Source organism: Protopterus annectens, chromosome 3.part0 (genome assembly GCF_019279795.1).
Source record: "Protopterus annectens isolate FY-2018-M chromosome 3.part0, PAN1.0, whole genome shotgun sequence".
Lineage (NCBI taxonomy): Eukaryota > Metazoa > Chordata > Ceratodontiformes > Protopteridae > Protopterus > Protopterus annectens.
This window is the reverse complement of record NC_056731.1, coordinates 171,516,269-171,539,572: the sequence shown is the minus strand read 5'-3', so window position 1 is coordinate 171,539,572 and position 23,304 is coordinate 171,516,269. Positions and strand designations below refer to the sequence as shown.

General features: G+C 41.6%; 1 protein-coding gene across 1 annotated transcript in view; it reads right to left on the bottom strand.

The window, feature by feature from the left end:
• KIF15 (kinesin family member 15) overlaps positions 1 to 23,304 on the bottom strand; it is a 2,415,358-nt gene that overhangs the window by 1,060,209 nt on the left and 1,331,845 nt on the right. The window contains exons 21-24 of the mRNA XM_044065522.1: positions 21,883 to 21,988; positions 21,128 to 21,200; positions 19,679 to 19,928; positions 17,735 to 17,840 (exon numbers count right to left, since the gene is read on the bottom strand). Coding sequence (XP_043921457.1) covers positions 17,735 to 17,840; positions 19,679 to 19,928; positions 21,128 to 21,200; positions 21,883 to 21,988 — 535 coding nt within the window. The remainder of the gene's footprint in view (positions 1 to 17,734; positions 17,841 to 19,678; positions 19,929 to 21,127; positions 21,201 to 21,882; positions 21,989 to 23,304) is intronic.

Sequence of the window (23,304 nt, the reverse complement as noted above, 5' to 3'; positions counted from 1 at the left end):
TTGCAAATCTGCCATTTAACATCAGACATACAAACTTCCCATCGTTACTGCCCAGCAAAATTTGAAGTGGTAAGATACAAACCAAGTAAAGTATAAAAGGAAAAGGACAGCAGCCAACTCTGTTAACCAGAGTATGGAGTGAACCTTAAAGTCAACTAAACTGGCAAACATGACAGTACAAGAAAACATGTTTTGGACAGAATTTGTACATGCATTACCATTGCTTTTCATAGTGGGGGCAAACACCCTCTTAGAAAGGCTTGTAATGGAGCAAGCAAAAAAAAAAGGCCATAATGATGAGATAAATCACTGAACTTTTGCTGCAATAAAGTTCACAACACACACACAAAAATCTAACTGGATAAATAATCAGTTAAACTAGTCAGTTATACCTCCAATCCAATCTGACACAATTCAGACAGACGCTACAATGTGCATGGCACAGTTACGTTTGTTATAGTTAAAAGAAGAAAGTTTATTATTACATGACAAGTCCAAAACATAGAGCTTGGAATAGTCGATCTGTAGCTAGGGTTCCTGGTGTGTTATACTGAGGAACAACACCTGGTTTATGTCTCAATACCACTCTACATTTATATCCTAGGAAATACCCACAGCTATTTGCTGGTCATCAGCTGTTGGTCTCAAAGTTCTACTGTTCTCCAAGACATTCCCTTGAGGAGCAGACTGCTTCAACTTCTGGGTTAATTACCTTTCAAAGTACAAATGTATGGGAACCTCCAGGTAACTAGAATTTCAGCTTTGCAAGGCATTGCAAGCAAAATCTCCACGGGTCAGATATGCAGATTTTTACGACATCACTAAAAGCTACTCTCTTCTCATGTGTTTCAGGTGTATAGTCATTATCTGGAAAACTCCACATGCCATTCATTAATAAATGCAGGCTTAGCTGTCATAATTTAGTCAGGATCCTCACCTTCAAGGAAAATGTTGCAACTCTTACCAGAAGTGGTCTGGAAGAACAGCATCAGACAGCCTCAGGTAGGAAAATCTTATATGCTCTCTCCCTCAATTAGAGTTTCATCAGTGGTCATACTTGTCCACTCTATCATTTCCTTGATAAATCCAGTACAGTCTTGGAATTCCATCGTCACAGGAATCCCAGTGACATATACATTTTTCCTGTAGCTACGGTTCTCAAAAGTCCGTAACCTTTCCTCTGCTTCCTTCTGTCTACTTTGGGTTGCTTCCAACTTTTGTAACAGCTGAATTATGGAGGTATTCCTAGTGTTCTGGTCAGTGTGTGCTGAATGCCTGCTCCATATCATACAGCTTGTCACTGGAAGTGATATTCCTACAGCGTACCTGTTAAACGCTGGATCTTGGCCATGAGTCTATGAAACTTATTCACTTTCCCCATTTGGCTTATCAGTGTGTGCTGGGGGGTGGGGGTTCGCTGTTGCCTCCGATGGAAGTGCTGGGGCCAAGCTACACAGTGTAAGCATAAAATTCTTCTTTGCCTTTTACACATTTGATGCTGATTATACACCTTGGCTAGCAAAACAAGTCTGTCCAGAGGTACCCAGGATCTACTTGAAGGTACCACATAACCCTTAATTCCTTTATCAGCAAGGATTACAGAGCAGAAAAGAAAGTGGGGGTTTACTCCTTTTTTTTATGCAAGATCTGACAAACAGGGTCTTTTACAAAAAGTTGGAAATGACTTTTTTTTTTTTTTTTGCTTTTTTATTGACAATGATTACTCTGCTCGCTATACAAAAAAGATGGAGGTTCCTTTATGAGATCAAACCATACAGGGTAGCAGAGGCTGAGGTTCAAGCTAATTTAACCAGGATCCATGATAAACCAAAAGGAGCAAAAAGTACAGTTTTGTACCTACCATAAATGTAGATGTTCGATAGGTATGCATCTGCAGTCATAACATATGGGTTTGTCCTGCCTCAGGCAGCCCTTCGGTCGGCCGGATTCCAAAGTCTGGGTCTGGCCTCGGCTGATGTCGCACTTTCCCCGACGTCAGAGCGTCTGGGGTATAAAAGCATCAGCCGACGCCATTTTCCTCAGTTTTTCTTGACCCAGATGCCAGGTGCCCTCTAGGAAGGCTAAATTTGGATAAATGCTGAAAAGTTCCAAACATTTGCAAATTATATACATGTATAAACAAACAAATACACCATAATAGATTCCCCCAGCTAGCTTAAAGAGGGGTAAGCACCCTAGGAATACCACAGAGAGGAAGGAGGGAGGGCAAACCTGACTGCAGATGCATACCTATCGGACATCTACATTTATGGTAGGTACAAAACTGTACTATGTCCTTCAAGGATGCATCTGCAGTCATAACATATGGGTAGAATACCATAGCCAATCTGGGGGAGGAGGTACTAAGAAAATGATGGTGTAGTTAAGATCCCCTACAGGACTGCAGTTGCAAACCCTGCTCTGGATCTAGAGTATAAAGGTAGATTGTAATGCTTGGCAAATGTATGCACGGAGCTCCAAGTAGCAGCTTCCAAAATGTCCTTGGTAGCCACCCCTTGTAGGAAGGCTGTAGTGGTGGCCGTGGCCCTTGTGGAGTGAGGCCTGATATTTTCAGGAACTGTCTTTCCATGAAAGGAGTAGCAAAATCGAATGCAATTTCCTATCCATTTTGAAATTGTCTGTTTGGAAATTGCTCTTCCTTGCACCCCAGTTGCATATGCTACAAAAAGTTGGTCAGTTTTTCTGCTAGTTTTTGTTCTGTCCAAGTAGTAGTGTAGTTGTCTGTGTATATCCAGGGTGTGCAAAAGTTTTTCCCCTCTATTCTGTGGATTAGGGAAGAACGTAGGCAAGTGAATAGCTTGGTTCAAGGATACCCTAGATACCACCTTTGGCATAAAAGTAGGATTGGTTCTTAGTGACACCCTGTCCTGGTGGAATATAAGAAAAAGCTGCACTGCCATTAATGCTTGTAACTCGGATACTCTTCTTGCTGAGGTGATTGCCAGAAGAAATGCAGTTTTCCAAGATAGAAACTGTAGATCCGCTGATGCTGCTGGTTCAAAAGGAGATAGTGTCAGTTTCTCCAGCACAAAGTTGAGATCCCAGGCAGGTAGAGGGGGGGTCTTCTTGGAGGTTTAATATTTTTGATCCCTCTTAGAAATTGTCTGAGGAGAGGGTGTGAGAAGATAGGTGGATCCACATTGTATTCTGCTGAAATTGCTGAAGCATGAATCTTAATGGAAGAATAGGACAGGCCATTGTGGAACAATTCTGCTAAGTATTCTAGGATATGTGTTAGGTTTGCCACTGTGACATTTGTGCCCTTTGATGTGCTCCAAATGAGAAATCTCTTCCATTTAGCTGAGTATGTCTTCCTTGTGGAAGGCCTGCGAGCCTCCAGGATAATGTCCTTCACCCTCTGAGATAGAACAGTTTGATTGGGATTTAAGGAATTTTCCAGGCAGTTAGCTGCAATGTTTTCAAGTTGGGATGCAGGGTCTTGAAATTGTTCTGCGTCAGAAGAAGAGGCCATAGGGGGAGAGGCCATGGTTTTGCCTGAGACATGCTTCTCAATAATGGATACCAGTGTTGTCTTGACCAGTCCGGAGCTATTAGTATCACTTTTGGCTGTTCCTCCCTGATCTTCAGTAGAACCTTGTACATCAATGGGAGAGGTGGGAAGGCATATACTGTTAGGGCTTTCCAGCTGAAAGAGAGAGAGTCTACCCTCCAAGCTTGTGGGTGGTATGTCCTTGAGCAGAATGTCTTCAGTTGATGATTGAGTGGGGAGGCGAACAAATCTATCTCCAGCATTCCCCATGTCTTTGCTATGAGTTGGAAGATGTCTGGGTGCAGCATCCATTCGTGTGCATCCATGGTAGTTCTGCTTAAGCTGTCCGCCAGTGCATTTTCTTTCCTTGGTACGAATTGGGCCTGTAGTTGGATATTGAGATTCAGGCATAGTTCCCACAGATTCATAGCCATCCGGCATAGAGGGTAAGAATGTGTGCCTCCCTGCTTGTTTATGTACCACATGACCGTGGTGTTGTCTGTCCTTATTAGCAGGTGTCCTTGGAGGAAGGGTTTGAATGCCTCGATTGCATGCCTCACTGCCAGCATTTCCTTTTGGTTTATGTGCATGCTTAGCTGTCCTTGAGGCCATAGGCCTTGGATACATCTGTCCTCCATGTGTGCTCCCCATCCTCGGTCTGAGGCGTCCGTGGTGATGGTCTGCCTTGGTTTTGGTTTGTTGAAAGGCAACCCTCTGCTGGACTGGCAGGCCTGAGCCCACCACAGGAATTCCTTTTGAAGGCGTGGAATGATTGGTATCATGGTTTCTAAACTGTGACTGTGCTGAGACCATACACTCCGGAGGTACCATTGTAATTTCCTCATATGCAGCCTGGCATGCGGTATTAGAATTATGCAGGATGCCATGTAACCCAGGGCCTGCAGGATTTTCCTTGCAGTAAGCTGAGTTTGTCTTGTCAGAATCATGAAGTAATCTGGAAGTTGTTTTTGTTTTTTCTCTGTGAGAAAGGCTATTTGGGTGGTTGTGTCCAGATCTGCACCCAAAAAGGTTATCCTTTGGGATGGTACTAGTCTTGACTTTTGGATGTTGACTGTGTATCCCAAGGTCTGTAGCAGGTGTATGGCATAGGCCAAGTCCTTCACCAAATTTTTCTTGTTGTCCGCTTGTATTAGGCAGTCGTCCAGGTATGGGTAAATTTGAATTCCCTGTAGTCTGCAATGTGCAATTACTGATGCCAGGCATTTCGTGAATACTCTGGGCGCAGTAGATAAGCCAAAGGGCAATGCTGAGAATTGATAATGCTCTGATCCTGCAAGAAATCTGAGGTGTCTTCTGCAGTTTGGTCGAATAGGGACGTGCAGGTATGCCTCCTTGAGATCTAGAGTCACCAGCCAAGACTCCTTGCCCAACATGGGAAGAAGTTGCTGTAGGGTCAGCATTTTGAATTTTGGCACAATGAGATAAGTGTTCAGTGCGGACAGGTCGAGAATAGGCCTCCATTGATTTTCCTTTCTTGGCACAAGGAATAGTCTGGAGTAAAATCCTTGGCCTTGTTCTGAACATGGTACCTTCTCTATAGCTTTCATCTGAAGTAAATTGCGGATTTGTTTTAAAGCCTCTGCCCTCTGATTTGGTGGAAGGTTTGGCATTCCGCCTCTTTTTGGCAAAGTGTGGAAGTGGAACCTGTATCCTTTGTCTATTATTTGCAGTGTCCATGTATCCTTTGTGATGTAATGCCAGTTTTTTGAGAATAAAGCCAGCTTTCCGCCCAAGGGTGCTTCCAGTTGATCCTTGGTAGGCGGAATCAGAGTTAAGTCATTGACCATGTCCTGGTGTAGTAGTTGTTGTTGTTGCACTACTCCTCTGGTTGGCAGGCTGCCACTGACTGCCTCTGTAGGAGCCCTTTGATTGACCTCTGCCTCTAGGGCGCCTGTTCCTGCCTCTCTGGGCTCTGTCCGAGTCTGGAAAGGACCAATTCTTAGTAGGCTAGTTTCTGCTGAATCTCGGTGGTTGAACTTGCAGGAAATCTTTAACTGTTTGCACAGATTTTGCCTTTTCTTCAACCTTTTTTAAGATCTCCTGAGCAGAGGAGCCAAATAAATTTTGTTTCTCCATTGGAGCATCCAGGAGTTTAGCTTTGACATAGTCTGGCAAAGATTGCTCCTTCAGCCAGGCATGCCTATGAATAACTGCCCCAGTCATAGCTGATCTAAATGAAGCCTCCAGTGCATCATAGCCACATTTTAAGAAATGATTACTAACCTGTTGTGAGTTGTGTACCAAATCCTGAAGGGATTTACGGTCTAGGGGGTTCAGGAGAAGAACGTTTTTTATTCAGTTCATCTAACAAATACTCCCGGTACTGTATCATATGAAATTGACAGTTTAATGCCCTGACAGAAAGAGTTGCATAAGTATACACCTTCTTTCCCCATCTCTCTAAAGCTCTAGACTCTCTGTCAGTGGGTAGAGGATTTTTGGCAGTAGCGGCCGCAACCCCTTTAGGGCCCTGAGAAATAGTTTCTGGGTCTGCAGAATGGGCTTTATACAAATGGAAATGAGAATCCGGGACCCTGTAGTATCTGTCAGGTTTGGCAGGGGCTGGAGGGAGAGTATCAGGGGCTGTACTGACATCATTGTACACATCATCAATTACATTCAGAACAGGAGGTATAGCTAAGGGCCTATGCTGAGGCAAATGCAAAAAGGTCCTTAATCTTTTTCTAGAATCAGAGAAATCCTGACCTTGCCATTGAAAATGCTCTCTCATGGAGTGTAGAGTCTCACCAAATGAAAACTCTTCAGGCGGGGAGGCCGAAGGGATAGATTCCTCTGCATCTGAATCCTCATAAGGCGAGTAAGCCCCTTCCTGGTGGTCTGACAACTCAGATCCATCCGTGGAATCATCTGAGGAGTGTGGATCAGAGGGGTCAGGCCTGGGCCTTTTGTCTGGAGGAGGTTGAGAGGCCCTGTCTGGGTGAGGTTGTGAACCCCTAATTAAGGAAATAAGGTCCTCAGCAAGGCTGAGGATCTGTGAACTAGAGGAAGGCCTCTGGGAGGTAGATTTGGCAGGAAAAGCTTTTGAAAGTTTGGCAGCTTTAGCCATTGAAAAGGCCTTAATGGACATGGAAGCAGGGGGCCTAGCTGCCCCACGTGCAGGGGTAGAAATGTCCAAAGGTATGGTGTAGGACAATTCCTGAACACTAGCTTCGGTAGGTAGTTCTGAAGCAGACTCAGCCGGGGCCTCTCGGGCCTCGGTGGTCGGAAGTATGGTTTCGGAAGAAGGAATCGCCGAGGACTCGGTTTCTGCCGAAACCGAGACACTCGCGGTAGGCCTAGCCGTGGTTTCAGCCGAAACCGCGGGCTGGTCCTTTTCCTTGTGTTTTTTGACCATATGCGAAGTCGGAGTCTCCGACGGCATTTTAAAAGCAAAAGCGGCTCCAAAAAATTCCTCTGCAAACTCCAACCGACGTCTAAGAGTTCGTCGGTTGAAGGAGGCACAGGCTAAACAGGCCGATACGCCGTGGTCTGGGCCTAAGCAAGGAAGGCAGTAAGAATAGAAAACCTTATGAGGTATTTGTTTCCCACAAGTTAAACAATTATTTACTTTGTCTGACATCGGCTGAGGCAAGAAAGAGTCCCCAACGGGGTACTTAGCTTTTCAAGTCTTCGGTAGCTGAAATCACTGGATCTGACCGACCGGCACTTGCGAACAGCTTCTGCTTCGGGCACCGCGTGGCAAGAAAGACTGAGGAAAATGGCGTCGGCTGATGCTTTTATACCCCAGACGCTCTGACGTCAGGGAAAGTGCGACATCAGCCGAGGCCAGACCCAGACTTTGGAATCCGGCCGACCGAAGGGCTGCCTGAGGCAGGACAACCCATATGTTATGACTGCAGATGCATCCTTGAAGGACATCTAAGAAAATACAAAGCGAACTGGACGACCAGGAAAAATAAAATTTAAAATTTTATTTTGCGCTTTCGTCAGTTTTTAACTATGACTTCTTCAGAATCTATTCTATATAGAATTTTAAATTTTATTTTTCCTGGTCATCCAGTTCGTTTTGTATTTTCTTAATTTAACCAGGATATTTAAAATCACTGATCCTGGGTGGTTCTACCATATTCTTTATCTGTATAAAACAGTAAATGTTATGCAAGACTGGATTTCCAGTTCAGTGACAGAGTCTGCAGCTCAGGTGGCTAAGAAGAAGAAAATTCTGCAGCAGTTTTGGAAAAGGTGAGTGGGGGGGTGGTGGTAGCATAAGAAAGACCTTTTCTATGTTTCCTAAATCGGAAAAAACTCGGTAAAAGGACTGTATACCTAAATTAGGGTACTAGAGCAAGATTATTTGAAACTACTAACCCATTTCCACTTTTCCTAGACTGCTGTTCATAAATGTTATCACTGTTTAAAAAGATGTTATGAATGGTCTTTACACCTCGCAAAGTGAGGCAGATTGGAAGCAATACCAGGACTAGATAGATCTGTTAAATGAAGGTCTAAACTTTCCTAAACTGGCTCAGACCCAAGCAGATGCTATGCCAATTCCAATTACTGAGGTGGAAACGATTCTTGGCAAGTAGGCTTTTGTGAATTGCTTCTCGACCTATGGAAGTTGAAAGGACAAAAAGTCAAACTAGTAAGGCTTTACATAATGAGGTACTGAAAACTGTATATATTTCTGGTTAATGGAATTTTTATCCTGGCAGTGATTCTCAAAGAAGGAAAAAAGGTGAGGTCTGCCAGCTGCATACTAGCTCATAACAATATTAAACTATTTCTATAAGTTATTTATGGCACTGATTGCTTACAGATAGGCATGGAGATCACCTACAACTACTCAACTTGCACAAAACAGGGTTGGGGGGGGGGCAGAAAGAAAAACAGATTGCTATGGCTAGGTTAAATGCATAAAATGTGTTCACACATGGCTGAATGTTCATTTTTAAAGTTTTGTTAAAATCTGAATTAAGCAGAGGTTTGGTTAATTTGTTACCTGAAAAACCTCTTGCTGGTTTTGTCACAATCACCTGTAATTCCTACAGGCACTGGACAGATCTATCCCTGTTACTGTTCGCTTTGTACTTTGAACTTTTTGGTGGAAGCAAAATGAAATCTGGATCTTACAGGATTATAAGCTTGCAGAGGAAGATGATGATGATGTTCTAGTCTCTTGGGAAGCCCCAGAGAGACATGGGTGAACTTTCTGAGCTGTTAGATTCCTTTGGCAGGACACAGGTTCAATGCAGATAAAACTAAGGTGATAATGAATACACCCATAGCCAGCCTTGGGCATAAGCCATCTAGGCAGCCGCTTAGGACACCGTTGTAGCAGGGGCACTTTTCCTGTAATCTGGATGGTGTAGGTAGACCAGGATGGGGACGCACTGTACAGCCCTTTTGCCTAGGGCACCAGACGACCAAAGGCCGTCCCTGAATACACCATCAGTGCAAATTGTGGCATCTGGAAGTTTGGAAGAGAATTACAATTGGCTATTTTAGTGCCTGGTTTTCATCAGTTATTAGAAATTTAAATTCATTAAAACTTGAGAGGTTTTTGGAAAGAATCATATTAGATTTAAAAAAAAAAAAAAACATTGCAGATATAACTAACCCAAAAGATTCAAACCATGAATTACTTTAGCAATTCTTTACCGTTGTATATATTCCAGGCCTTCCTAAGTAGTCACCTCCTCAAATTCCTAAGAACTGTAAAGATTATAACTATGAACTTCATTTGAGAGGGGAAAAGTCTGAAGGGAAAAGTACAGTTGTGTACACTTACCATAAATGTAGATGTTCGAGTGTATTCACTGTTGCAGTCACCACATTTGGGTTATCTGCCTGCAGGTATAACACTCAGCCGGCCTGAATACCAGAGTCTTGGGATTTCTGCGTTGGATGCTGTCGCTTCTTCCATGACGTCAGGTCATCAGGGGTATAAAAACATGCAGCAGACACCATTACGTCAGTTTTTCTTGGCCCAGATGTCAGCGGCCCCCAAAATAGGAAGCAATTATATGGTGTGGAACACCCCCAGCAAAAAGCAAATATACACAGCATAAGATATGCCAAACCAAAAAGGATAGGTGAAAGCAAAGACAATCAGGGGGCTGGAGGGAGGGTAACTAGAACTGCAACAGTGAATACACTCGAACATTTACATTTATGGTAAGTATACACAACTGTACTATGTTCTTCGTGTTTCACTGTTGCAGTCATCAACATTTGGGTAGATTCCCAAAGCTAAGGTAGGGTGGAGGTAGATTAAGAAGCATTAGGGCTGGCAATCAGGCCCTATAAGACTGCTGTGGCAAATCCAGCTCTGGATTCAGAAAAGATAGGCAAGTGGTAATGCTTGGTGAAAGTATGTACAGAGCTCCAGGTTGCAGCTTCCAGGATGTCCCTGGAAAGGACTCCTCTGAGAAATGCAGTAGAGGTAGATGCACCCCTAGTGGAATGTGTTCTTATCCCCTGTGGGGTAGGTTTTCCACGGTGCTTGTAGCAGAAATGGATGCAGTGTGCTATCCATTTGGAAATGGTTTGCTCTGAATTGGTCTTCCCCTCTGCCCCTGCAGCAAAGCTTACTAGCAGCTGGTCAGATTTTCTGAGAGGCTTAGTCCTGTCCAAATAGAATTTAAGCTGTCTGTGTACGTCCAGAGAATGCAGTATCCTTTCCCCTTTATTCTGAGGATTAGGGAAAAAAGTAGGCAAATAAATGGACTGGTTTAAAGCCACACTAGACACCACCTTGGGCATAAAAGATAGGTTAGTCCTGAGGGAAACCCTGTCTGCATGGAAGATAATGAAGTGTTCCACTGCCATAAGGGCCTGCAGTTCAGACACTCTTCTTGCTGAAGTGATGGCAAGAAGTAAGGCCGTTTTCCAAGAGAGGAAATTCAACTCTGCTGTAGCAGCTGGTTCAAAGGGGGAAGAGTAAGTTTTTCCAGTACAAAGTTAAGGTCTCAGGCTGGAGTAGGAACTCTCCTGGGGGGGGGGGGGGGTCTTAAAATTTTGTCCCCTCTAAGGAACTGTTTTACCAGAGGATGAGAGAAGAGGGGTGTGGCTCAGTATTATAATGAGCTGAGATGGCTGAGGCATGAATCTTAATTGAAGAAAAGGATAGGCCCTTGTGGAGCATTTCTGTTAAGTAATCCAGTATATGAGGTAAGCTGGGCACCACTGTGCCCATCCCCTGAGGACTGGCACCAGGAACAGTATCTTTTCCACTTTTCTGAATAGAATTTTCTAGCACTAGGCCTCCTTGCCTTAAGAATGACATCCAGCACCTGCTTCCTGAGGGTTCCAGAGGTGTTCTCAAGGGATTAGCTAGGCTGCAAGGTTCTGGGTTTGAAGCTGTGGGTGCAGAATCTGGCCTGCCTGCTAGGACAGCAGGGAAGGGGTCTGAGGCAAGTGTCATGGTTGTAGCACTTTCAGACTACGAAAAAGAGGGTACCAGTGCTGGCGTGGCCAGTCTGGTGCAATCAGGATTGTCCTTGGCTTGTCCTGTATGATCTTTAGTAGAACCTTTGAGAGGAAAGGCATAGACTGAGAGGCTTTCCCAGGTGAAGGACAGGGCATCCACTTTCCAAGCTTGACTGTGGCGAGTTCTGGTGTAGTATTTGTTCAACTGATAGTTCTGAGGGGAGGCAAACAGGTCCACCTCTGGAGTCCCCATCTGTTCCTCAAAAGCTTGAATATTTTGGGTTCCAGTTTCCATTCGTGTGGGTCCATGAGGTTTCTGCTTAAGTCGTCTGCCAGTGATATTTAGCTTGCCTGGCAGGAATTGAGCTTGTAGGTGCACTTACTTGCTCAAGGCTGTGTTCCACAGAGCCATGGCTAGTCTGCTTGTTTATGTACCACATAACTGTGGTATTGTCTATCTTTACCAATAGTTGTCCTGGAAGAATGAGGTCTTTGAAGGCTGTCAGAGCATTCTGTACAGCTAACATTTCTTTTTGATTGATATGCAGGTGCATCTGTTTTGGGTTCCATTTGCCCTGAATGCACTGCCCTGCCATGTGAGCCCCCCATGCATAGTCTGATGTGTCTGTTAGGGTATGGGCGGCAGGGGGTTGAGTGAAAGGGAGTCCCTTGTTGTGGGGAGTCTTGCCCTTAGACAGGGAATGATATGAATTATTGTTTCCAGGTCCTGAGAATGCGGACACCATAAGACTTTTTAGATACCATTGAAGTTTCCTCATATGCAGTCTTGCATATGGAATTAACAGAATGCAAGAGGCCATGAACCTCAGAGCTTTCAGTATTTTCCTTGCAGATAGCTGGGTTTTTGTGGCCAGTAGGTTGAGGTAGGTTGTCAAATAAATTTCTCTGGAGTGAGGATTGCCATCTGGGAAGTTGTGTTCAAGCTTGCTCCCAGGAATACAATCTGTTGGCAGGGTACTAGGTGTGATTTATTTTCATTGATGGTGTACCCCGGTGAGGTTAGAAGTCTCTTTACAAATGCCAGGTGCTGCAATAGCAAGTCCTGACTTTCCACCTGAATCAGGTAATTGTCCAAGTATGGGTAAATCTGAATATTCCTCTGCCTGCAAAATGCAATGGTTGGAGCAAGGCACTTTGTGAATACCCTGGGCATAGTAGATAAGCCAATGGAAGTGCAGAGAACTGATATTGCATAGAGCCAGCCCTGAAGCATAGGTATTTCCTGCAAGATTCCCTTATGGGATGTGCAGGTAAGCTTCCTTTAAGTCTAGGGCTGCCAGCCAGGAATCCTTGGCTAGCATAGGAAGCAGGTGTTGGAGAGTTAGCATTTTGAAGTTTGGAACCACTAGAAAGGTGTTGAGAATAGACAGATCCAGGATAGGATGCCAGGAGTTTTCTTTTCTGGGAACCAGGAACAGTCTTGAATAAAAGCCTTGTCCCCTTTGTTCTGCTGGGACAGGTTGAATAGCCTTGATTCTGAGGAGAGAGTGTACTTGCTTTTGGGCCTCTGCCCACTGGTTTGGGGGGAGGTCTGGACATCCACCTAGGGTTGGGAGGTCAGTGGAAGTGGAATCAGTATCCTAGGGAACAATGTTTAAAACCCATTTGTCTTGGGTAATGTATTACCAGTTTTTTGCATGCAGGGTGAGCTTTCCTCCAAAAGGTGCAAGTAGTTGAGCAAGACTTGGAGGAGTTAAAAATAAGTCATTTTGCAATTTTACCATAGGGGGGTGGCTCTGCTTAGATCTGCGCATAACCTGAGACTGAAGTCTTGGTGGTCTGCTGCCTCTGGGTTTGGACTGAGAAGGCCTGGAAGGGACTGGACAGGACCAGTTCTTTGAACGCCAATACCTACTGAATCTAGATGGCTGCACTTGTAATAAATCTTTAACAGTTTGCATAGATTTAGCTTTTTCCTCGATTCTTTTGAGGACGACTTCTGCTTTACTGCCAAATAGGCGCTCTTGGCTTAAGGGTGCATCCAGTAATTTTGCTTTTACATGATCTGGCAAGTTTTGTTCCTTAAGCCAAGCATGCCTTCTAAGTACAGACCCAGTGACAGCAGCCCTGCAAGATGCTTCTAAAGCATCAAAACCACAATGCAAGGTAAGCTTACCAACTTGGTCTGCAGAAAGCATTAACTCTTGCAAATCTTTGTGTTCTGCACAGTCAGGAATCAACATAATTTCCTGTTTAATTAGCCCCATAATATGCTGCTGACACTTTAACATACGAAACTGGCAATTTAAAGCCCCAATGGTCAGAGTAGCAGAGGTGTATACCTTCTTAACCCATCTGTCTAAAGCCCTCGAATCCCTGTCAAAAGGGGTAGGATTTTTGGCAGTAGTAGCCTTAATGCCTTTTGGTCCTTGGGAAATGGTCTCTGGATCCGCAGTAGGATTCTTGAAAAGGAATTTGTGAGAGTTAGCTACTCTATAGTACCTGTCAGGTTTCCTGGGAGCTGGAGGCAAAGTATCCGGGGTAAGGCTGGATTCCAAAAAAACATCATCTACAATCTCCAGAACAGGAGGGATAGGCTAGAGGCCTGTGCTGAGGCAGGTTTAAAAATTCCCAGAGTCTCTTTTTGGACTGAGAATAGTCCTGGCTTTCCCAGCGGAAATGCTCCCCAAGGGTATTCAAGGTTTCACCAAAAGAAAAATCTTCTGAAGGGGAAGCAGAGGGAATGGAATCCTCTGCATCAGAACCCTCATAGGTAGATAAGGGTATGGTCCTGGTAGTCAGAAGGAACAGAGATATCAGATTCCTGATCAGAAGGAAAATCAGTTCTAGGTCACTTAGAGGGGGAAGGCTGGCTTCCCCTAATTAAAGTAATGAGGCCTTCAGCCATTCTAATCATTTGTTATTGAGGCATGTGGGCCTGAGACTGCGCTTTGGTTGTCGGTTTCCTATGCGTAGTGCGAACTTTAGGCCTGAGGAATACAGTTATTTCTGGCTTGAAACGAAGTTGTCGGTTTAATATGAAAATCGGTAGGCCTGAATACACCCTCAGATGCCAGTGCCTGCACAGCAGCAGCTCCAGACGCATCCAAAGTAGAGACATCCGCAGGTTCCATACTCGAAGAAGCATCTCGCGACATACCGGACTCCGAATGGGTTTCAGTAGAGGCCTGTGAATCTGCAGAAGCGGGTATCAGGGGCTGCGAAGTGCCTGAGTACAGGCGGACTGGCGACTAGCTTAACGGAAGCGTTGTCGGCAGTTTTGGACCTATGCGGCCTGTCTCTGTCTTTATCTTTATCTTTAAGCTTTTTCGGAAGATCGGTAGTCGGATGGCTTAATGAAGCCATTTCGGAGAACGGAGATTGAGAGCGAAAGTATTTAGCTACAAAAATAGCCATACGACGAATAGTTCGAGCATTGAACAAGGCACAAAACTGACAGCGAGGGATGTCGTGGTCTGGGCCTAAACAGGTGACGCAGTAAGAATGAAAATCTCTATGAGGTATTTGCTTTCCACAGGCAAGACAATTCATTTTTCTGACATCGGTTAGAACAAGAAAAAAGGATCCCCAATGGGGTACTTATCTTTTAGAGGACTTCAGGTCTGAAACTCGAAAACGAAAATTTCAGGAGTCAGCCGACCGGCACTTGCAAACTGCTTCTGCTTCGGGCACCGCACAGCAAGAAAGACTGATGTAATGGTGTCAGCTGCATGTTTTATACCCCTGATGACCTGACGTCATGGAAGAAGCGACAGCATCCGACACAGAAATCCCAGGACTCTGGTATTCAGGCCGGCTGAAGGCTACCTGCAGGCAGATAACCCAAATGTGATGACTGCAACAGTGAAACACGAAGAACATCATGGATGTTTAAGGAATGGGAAGATTTTAGGTGCCCCAAAGGCTTAAAATGAACTATGATGCAGTACAGGTTAAAGTTCTCCTTGCTGCAGATGGTCACGTACTTTGAAATAGAACTCTCTCCTGGTGATGGAAATTCAAGCCCAGACATGTTCTTGAAAATCTTTGGGAACAGGCCGATAGCCACACCCTGTACATGGGCAGACTAGACAAATTAGTTTGGCGATAAAAACTTGAAATGAGAATATGAGGCAATGGGATAGTTATATGTTACCTACACGATAACCTAAGGAAGTAAGTTGGAAACTGGAATCATGATAAGATCTGGGGTAGGAAAGGAACACAAAATTCTGGGAGCAACTAAAGGGAGAAGGCTGGATGGACTGGGGTCAAGCCAAGATGGTTTAAAAGCTTAAAAATATGCTTAAGTTAGAAAATGAGGGTTTGGTTATGGTGGCAAAGCAGCAGTAAAATACACCTGAGTTAGTGGATCTCTATTTAGGAGAGAGTCGCACATTCACCGGCTAAAGCATTAGTAATTGCCACACAAAGGGACTAGATGAGCAGATATGAAATCAGCTGATAAATGGATGGCAAGATGAAAATCAGATCTAGGGTGAAATATTTCCCATGACCAATGGAAATGTATATGCCTGATAAACATATATGCAGCTATGAGAAGGAAACTACATATTTTTTGCATGGAAATGTCACTCAATTGTTTTTATACCCTGTTGGGAGTTTAACATGTTCCAGTAAAATGTGCTGAAGTACAGCTAAGGGAAATAGAGAAGCTGGGGACATGTATTTTAGGCCTCTATGTCATTAGAGAAATTTAAAATGGATGTTCAAATTTAAAATGGATGTTCAAATTTAAAATAGTGTAGGTCAGACAATTGTAGAAATATTAACAAAAACAGTATGCTTACTGGGCACAGATTCCAAAACAGATGCATCTCTGAAATTAAGCTTTTATTATTATGATAGCTAGCAAAAAGACACTATTAAAAATGAAGTCAAAGTAAACCAGAAATTCAAATTAAGGATGCTGTCAGGGAGATTCAGGAAACAGAAAGAAAGGGGCTAATAGATAAGGCAAGACAAGGTAAAAACAATAGTTAAAAGGGAAGGCGTGGTTGCTACATATAAGAAAGACCAGAAGAATTTCATGTTTAATAGCAATGGGGAATGACAGAATAGATCTATAGTTTAAGCATCATTTTTGGCTCCTCACAGCTGGTTATCAAGCTGTTCCCAGAAGACTCTCCTCATTCACTAGGTCTACTGAACTCAGTAGCCTCCTCCTGGACTATCCCACACTAATGTTCTGGACCTCTGAATAGAATAAGCCACAATGGAGCTACTGATGAGTGTTTCTGATCCTTTGTTCCAACCACCTGTGCGCGTCCATTCCATTCAGGGAAGGATGTACAAGGGGCTTACTGGCACACTGTCTCACCTCTGTGGCAAGTCAGCCACAGTATGCCCTCCAAAGGACAACACCTGCCACTCATACCTACCCATTGTCACCAATAACAGCATACACGAGACCACGACCCCTTAGATGGGTATTATGCCCATCTTCCAAGCCTTGTCATCAAGTGACTTGGGCTATGTCAAGGCATTAATACTCTATTCCATTAGTGCAGGACAGTGGAGCACCTGTGTGTGTTGTAAAAAGGTAGATACCCACTCTGTGAAGTAAGCTGTTGTCAATTTTCGGTGGGTACATGATACAATGGGAATGACTGGCAGCCAAGGTCTGTATTTATTTATGCTTTTTAGCTTAAAGCAGCAGCAATTACTTAAACATTGTAAAACCTAACAATTTGCAGAACTTTGTAACACATATCCTGCCTTTCTGCATCTGTAGTGCTCATCAGTTAATGTTGGAATTTACCAGGTTTAAAAAGAGAAAAATTAAATACAAAAAAAAAGATAGCAACAGTTAACCTGATAAGGCGATGTCATTCTAGCAGTCTAAATAGCAGATAACCTCAACAAAAATTGTAAATAGAAAAAAAAAACTATATTGTTAGAGATTCACTGCTTCTTTAAACAGACATTAGAAACGCAACAACTTTTACCATTATATGAAGACATTAAAAAAAAAAACCCCGATCAACCCTTTTCTATGATTGTTAAATGTCAGTGGCATTATTTCCGATGCTCAGAGATGGATAGGTATGCTTTGAAATTAACTTCCACAGTACAACTGTATCCTTTCTCCTGCACTGTAATACAATGTATCAGTATTAAATACATCAAGTGCACCTCACCACTTGCCTGGAAGACAAAAAAATGACTGAACTGCAAACATTCAAAACGTACACCCTTAAAGGGTATTTTCAGAACTCAAAAATACCTTATTTTTACTGTGCTGTTTTAATGCTGTAGTAATGCTGCTTTCTAGTGGTCTACAAGACCACAGCATATAGCAGGAGAAAAAAAAAAAAGCCAGCGCTTGCACCTGTTAGAGGAACAGATGAGGTCTCTATGGGGTAAACTGTAAAGAGTGATGAACTCATGAAAAGAGAGGAAAAAAATATCCCAACTGATGCTACTAGACTGAAAGTTACGACATCTGATTACAATGGGAAAATAAAAGCTGTTGCCAAATACAAGCAACCAACCATCCAATGCCAAGGTCAGTGCTTCAATAAAACATTTTTTAAGTTATGATATGTTTGTCAGCTATGTTCCCTCAAGGAATTAGACATAATTTGTTAAGTTGATTCTGGACCTAATATAACACATGGAGATTAATTTTAGGGTGTAGAACAGTTACACCAATAAAATGGCATTCTCTCTTCTGCTTTTATTACTGTTAAAACTGCACAGTGCACCTGGCCAAAAGGTTTTGACTCACTCTTTTGGTTAAACCACATTGAGAATGAAGAAATCCATACCCGACTTAAAATCCCACAAGGATAAAAATATGGACTGTGGAAAAAAAGTGAGTCCCACCTTCATTCCTCTTTTCAAAATCTTGAAGTTGATTCTCGAATGATTTTATTTGAGTATGAAGCTCTTCTTGTTCTTTCATCCAGTTTGCTTTTTCAGATGAAAACAACTGAAAACAAAACATTTTTGGTCATAGAAAGACAGAATGCTCCAGCTCACATTAATATGCTTAAAATGAAAGTGCAGTTGCATAAAATCTTACCATAACAGATGTCCTTTTCACTGTTGCAGTATTCAAAACGTGGAATCTCCTGCCAAGGATAGCCCAACGTTTGGCAAGTCTACCAAAGCCTTTACATCCTCCTAGAGTTGTACTTTAGACATATGCTCCCAAATAGGGCATAAAGGATTTCCTACACTCCATACTCAAAACTAAAATGCCCGAGGAAAACTACAGCAACATGCACACCTAGAAGGAAAAGGAAACAGGAGAGAGAGACAAAAAGATTGACTGACAAAGACCCCTCGATTAGCAAAGTTCCCAACAGAAGAAAGAAAACAAAGGGGGTAGGAGGGAGGATTGAATACTGCAACAGTGAAAAGTAGGACATCTACTGTTATGGTAAGATTTAACACAACTGCATTATGTCCTTCCACATCACTGTAACAGTAATCATGACGTAGGAGATTACGAAAGCTCAAAAACCAAACAGTGAGATGAACTAAGAGTGAACACACGTTACTGAAAACCACACAATAGTTCACTCTGGAAGTCCAAATAAGGGTGTGAGACCAAAAATAAGGTAGCAGTCCAAACAATTCTGTTAATAAACTGATGAATGTAACCACTGGAAAGGTTAAAATTGATAGTTTAATAACGCTTGTAATACAAAAGTACGTTTTCTAGTACCTTCGTCAGAAAAAGTCAAATACAACTTCCTTGAAAATGCACACACCTTATATACAATTGAATTAATTAGTTTAATCAAATAAATTGTTTTGATGGAATAAATTGTTTTAATCAAATTAATTATGCATTTGAAATAACCCACCAATAAAAGTCCACTACTCACAATCAAGTTAGTGATGATTATATAGATAAAATCAAGTTAAAAGGTTATAGAAAAAACTTCTGTGAATTGGATAAACACTATAAAAAGCACATAATATGTATCAATACATTAATTATAAAAATGATTTAAAAACACTTTTTAATATAAAGAATTATTTGTATATACATGTTATATATATATTGACGCTTTTACTGGTTTGCTTAAAAGTGGTGTGCTATCACCATCTAGTGGACAAAAAATAAATTATAACTTAGCAGCCCGTAATTTTAAAACTGGAATAGAAAGCACATCATTCAAACCAGGTTCTTTTGTAGCATCCAGTATTATCTGCCAAAATAGTTCCCTGTATTCAAGTTTTGTTTCCCACATGCCACCCCTGATTTCTTTTGGTACAACTTCCAAAACAAAAAAATGAAAAACTGAATCTTTACAATACTGAGAATGACGAAATAAAGCATTATTTCCATTACTTTTCTTAATTTCATAATAATGCTCATATATTCTAGATCTTAACTTCCTTTCTGTTTTCCCTATATAAAATGAATCACAGGAGTGGCATGTGGCAATATATACAACTCCTTGGGTGTTGCAATTAGCAAATTTAGAACTTGAAATAGACCTGTTTCTACTAGGAATTGAAATATTACAACATGTTTGAATATATTGGCATTGAGAACAAGAACTGCACTTGTATGTACCTATTCTATGTGATGGACCATTGTTTTTGGTAGATCCTCCAAATTCAAATATATTTTTGAGGTTCATATCCTTCCTGTATATAAATTTGATGGGGTTGATTTTTTATACTTTCAAGGTCTGTGATGTTCCTGAACCTATCCCATTCTTGATTAATCATCGTTTTAAGTACAATAGCATCACCTGTATAATCCATAACATATGCTTTGGAAAAATTATTGGTTTCACTAGAGTTTACCTTAGGGTCACTATAGTTGACAAGATTACTAGAATCACCTTGTCCCAAAATGGGGGCAAATCTCCCTTTTCTACCCTCTAGTACTACCTTATATACTTCTTCTATAAGGTAGGCTGGGTATCCCCTTTCTTTAAACATGTTCTTAACATATTCACTATCTTTGTAAAAGTCTACGTCTTCAGAGGTCATCCTGCTGGTCCTAATAATTTGCCCCTTAAGAATATTTCTCTTTTGACCAAAAGGATGTCCACTGGAAAAATGAAGATAGGAATTTGAAAATGTAGGCTTTCTATATATCTTTGAAATAAAGTGATCATCACACTTACTTAATAAAACATCCAAATAAAAACACTCTTCAAAATTTATGGTATACGTAAAATCCAAAAAGGTGGTTGTGCTTTTGATATAATCCAAAAATTCAAAAAACCTTTCCACTGTGTCAGTCCAAAAAATGACTATGTCATCAAGGAAACGCTTGTAAAAGGCCCAACAGTTAACAAATTCACAATTGTTAATATATAGTGTCTCCCACCATGAAAGTATAATATTAGCTTATGTAGGTGAACATTTAGCCCCCATGGCCACTCCCCTTTCTTGTTTAAAAAATTCCCCTTGGAAGTACATATAATTGTTTTTAAGAATCACTTCCATCAATAATAGACAAGTTCTAAATACATCCACTGAAAAACAACCATGGTGGGCCATACTTTCCTCAAGCCACAGAAGACCAATGTCATGTGGAATTGATCCAAATAAATCTATTATGTCCAGAGTTATAAAAATAATATTTTTGGAAAACAAATGGGTCTTCACTTGCCTAAGAAAATCCCAAGAATCTTTTAACACTGTGATGCCTTTGTTGGACAAATCCTTTAAATGGACATTAATATATTTTGTTAAAGGGGTTGTAATAGAACCTTCAGAGGAAACAATAAGTAAGCTGTTGTCAATTTTCGGTGGGTACATGATACAATGGGAATGACTGGCAGCCAAGGTCTGTATTTATTTATGTTTTTTAGCTTAAAGCAGCAGCAATTACCTAAGCATTGTAAAACCTAACATTTTGCAGAACTTTGTAACACATATCCTGCCTTTCTGCATCTGTAGTGCTCATCAGTTAATGTTGGAATTTACCAGGTTTAAAAAGAGAAAAATTAAATACAAAAAAAAGATAGCAACAGTTAACCTGATAAGGCGATGTCATTCTAGCAGTCTAAATAGCAGATAACCTCAACAAACATTGTACATAGAAAAAAAAAAAACATATTGTTAGAGATTCACTGCTTCTTTAAGCAGACATTAGAAACACAGCAACTTTTACCATTATATGAAGACATTAAAAAAAGAAAAACCCCGATCAACCCTTTTCTATGATTGTTACATGTCAGTGGCATTACTTCCGATGCTCAGAGATGGATAGGTATGCTTTGAAATTAACTTCCACAGTACAACTGTATCCTTTCTCCTGCACTGTAATACAATGTATCAGTATTAAATACATCAAGTGCACCTAACAACTTTCCTGGAAGACAAAAAAAATGACTGAATTGCAAACATTCAAAACCTACACCCTTAAAGGGTATTTTCAGAACTCAAAAATACCTTATTTTTACTGTGCTGTTTTAATACTGTAGTAATGCTGCTTTCTAGTGGTCTACAAGACCACAGCATATAGCAGGAGAAAAAGAAAAAGCCAGCGCTTGCACCTGTTAGAGGAACAGATGAGGTCTCTATGGGGTAAACTGTAAAGAGTGATGAACTCATGAAAAGAGAGGAAAAAAATATCCCAACTGATGCTACTAGACTGAAAGTTACTACATCTGATTACAATGGGAAAATAAAAGCTGTTGCCAAATACAAGCAACCAACCATCCAATGCCAAGGTCAGTGCTTCAATAAAACATTTTTTAAGTTACGATATGTTTGTCAGCTATGTTCTCTCAAGGAATTAGACATAATTTGTTAAGTTGATTCTGGACCTAATATAACACATGGAGATTAATTTTAGGGTGTAGAACAGTTACACCAATAAAATGGCATTCTCTCTTCTGCTTTTATTACTGTTAAAACTGCACAATGCACCTGGCCAAAAGGTTTTGACTCACTCTTTTGGTTAAACCACATTGAGAATGAAGAAATCCATACCCGACTCAAAATCCCACAAGGTTAAAAATATGGACTGTGGAAAAAAAAGTGAGTCCCACCTTCATTCCTCTTTTCAAAATCTTGAAGTTGATTCTCGAATGATTTTATTTGAGTATGAAGCTCTTCTTGTTCTTTCATCCAGTTTGCTTTTTCAGATGAAAACAACTGAAAACAAAACATTTTTGGTCATAGAAAGACAGAATGCTCCAGCTCACATTAATATGCTTAAAATGAAAGTGCAGTTGCATAAAATCTTACCATAACAGATGTCCTTTTCACTGTTGCAGTATTCAAAACATGTGGAATCTCCTGCCAACGATAGCCCAACGTTTGGCAAGTCTACCAAAGCCTTTACATCCTCCTAGAGTTGTACTTTAGACATATGCTCCCAAGGGGGCATAAAGGATTTCCTACACTCCATACTCAAAACTAAAATGCCCGAGGAAAACTACAGCAACATGCACACCTAGAAGGAAAAGGAAACAGGAGAGAGAGACAAAAAGATTGACTGACAAAGACCCAGCAAAAGTTCAAAACAGAAGAAAGAAAAAGGGGGTAGGAGGGAGGATTGAATACTGCAACAGTGAAAAGTAGGACATCTACTGTTATAGTAAGATTTAACACAACTGTATTATGTCCTTCCACATCACTGTAACAGTAATCATGACGTAGGAGATTACCAAAGCTACTGAAAAGGATGGCAGAAGGAAGGCACAGGGGACCCCGCCAAAACCCATGAAGGACAGCCCTAACAAATCTTGCTCTGGCTCTGGAAATGACATCTAACTTGTAATGTTTAGTAAAAGAGTCGACAGAGGACAAGTGTCAGCTTCAAGGATAGATCTAGTATCCCAACCCTTGAAGAAAGCTCCAGGAGAGGCCAATGCACTTGTAGAATGAGCTGTAACTGAAACAGAAAGCAGTTTTCCATGAAATCTAAGAGGAGATGGCTTGGTTAGTCCAATGTCCTGGTACGAAAGGAAACAAAAAGCTGCTCAGATTTGTGAATAGCCTTTGTCTTATCCAAATAATAACTGAGCTGTCTATAATGATCCAAGGTGTGAAGAACATTCTCACTAGCAGATTGTGGAGAAGGAAAAGGGAAGGAAGCTGGAGAGACTATAATTAAGAGACAACTCACTGACTACCTGCGGCATAAAAAAGAAGTTATGACTTACCATAACGTTCCTTCTGTGTTGTTGATCATCTTTCATTCATCATTGATGGGTTCGGTTTTGAGCCTTCGGATCCGAGTCGGCCTAATACCAAGCTTGCACCAACCAAAAACTCTCGAGCTAAGCTTCTACCCATAGTGCCCTTCTTCCCGTTACCTCAGATCGATTTTGTCCATGTTGTACTAGTAAAGCAGAGGCCATTTCTGTGCAAATGTCCTGAGTCACCACTTGGACCCAATGTATCCCCAGGAGCCTTTGGCGGGGGAAGGAAGGTGAGAAGTGATGAATGAAAGAAGATCAACAACA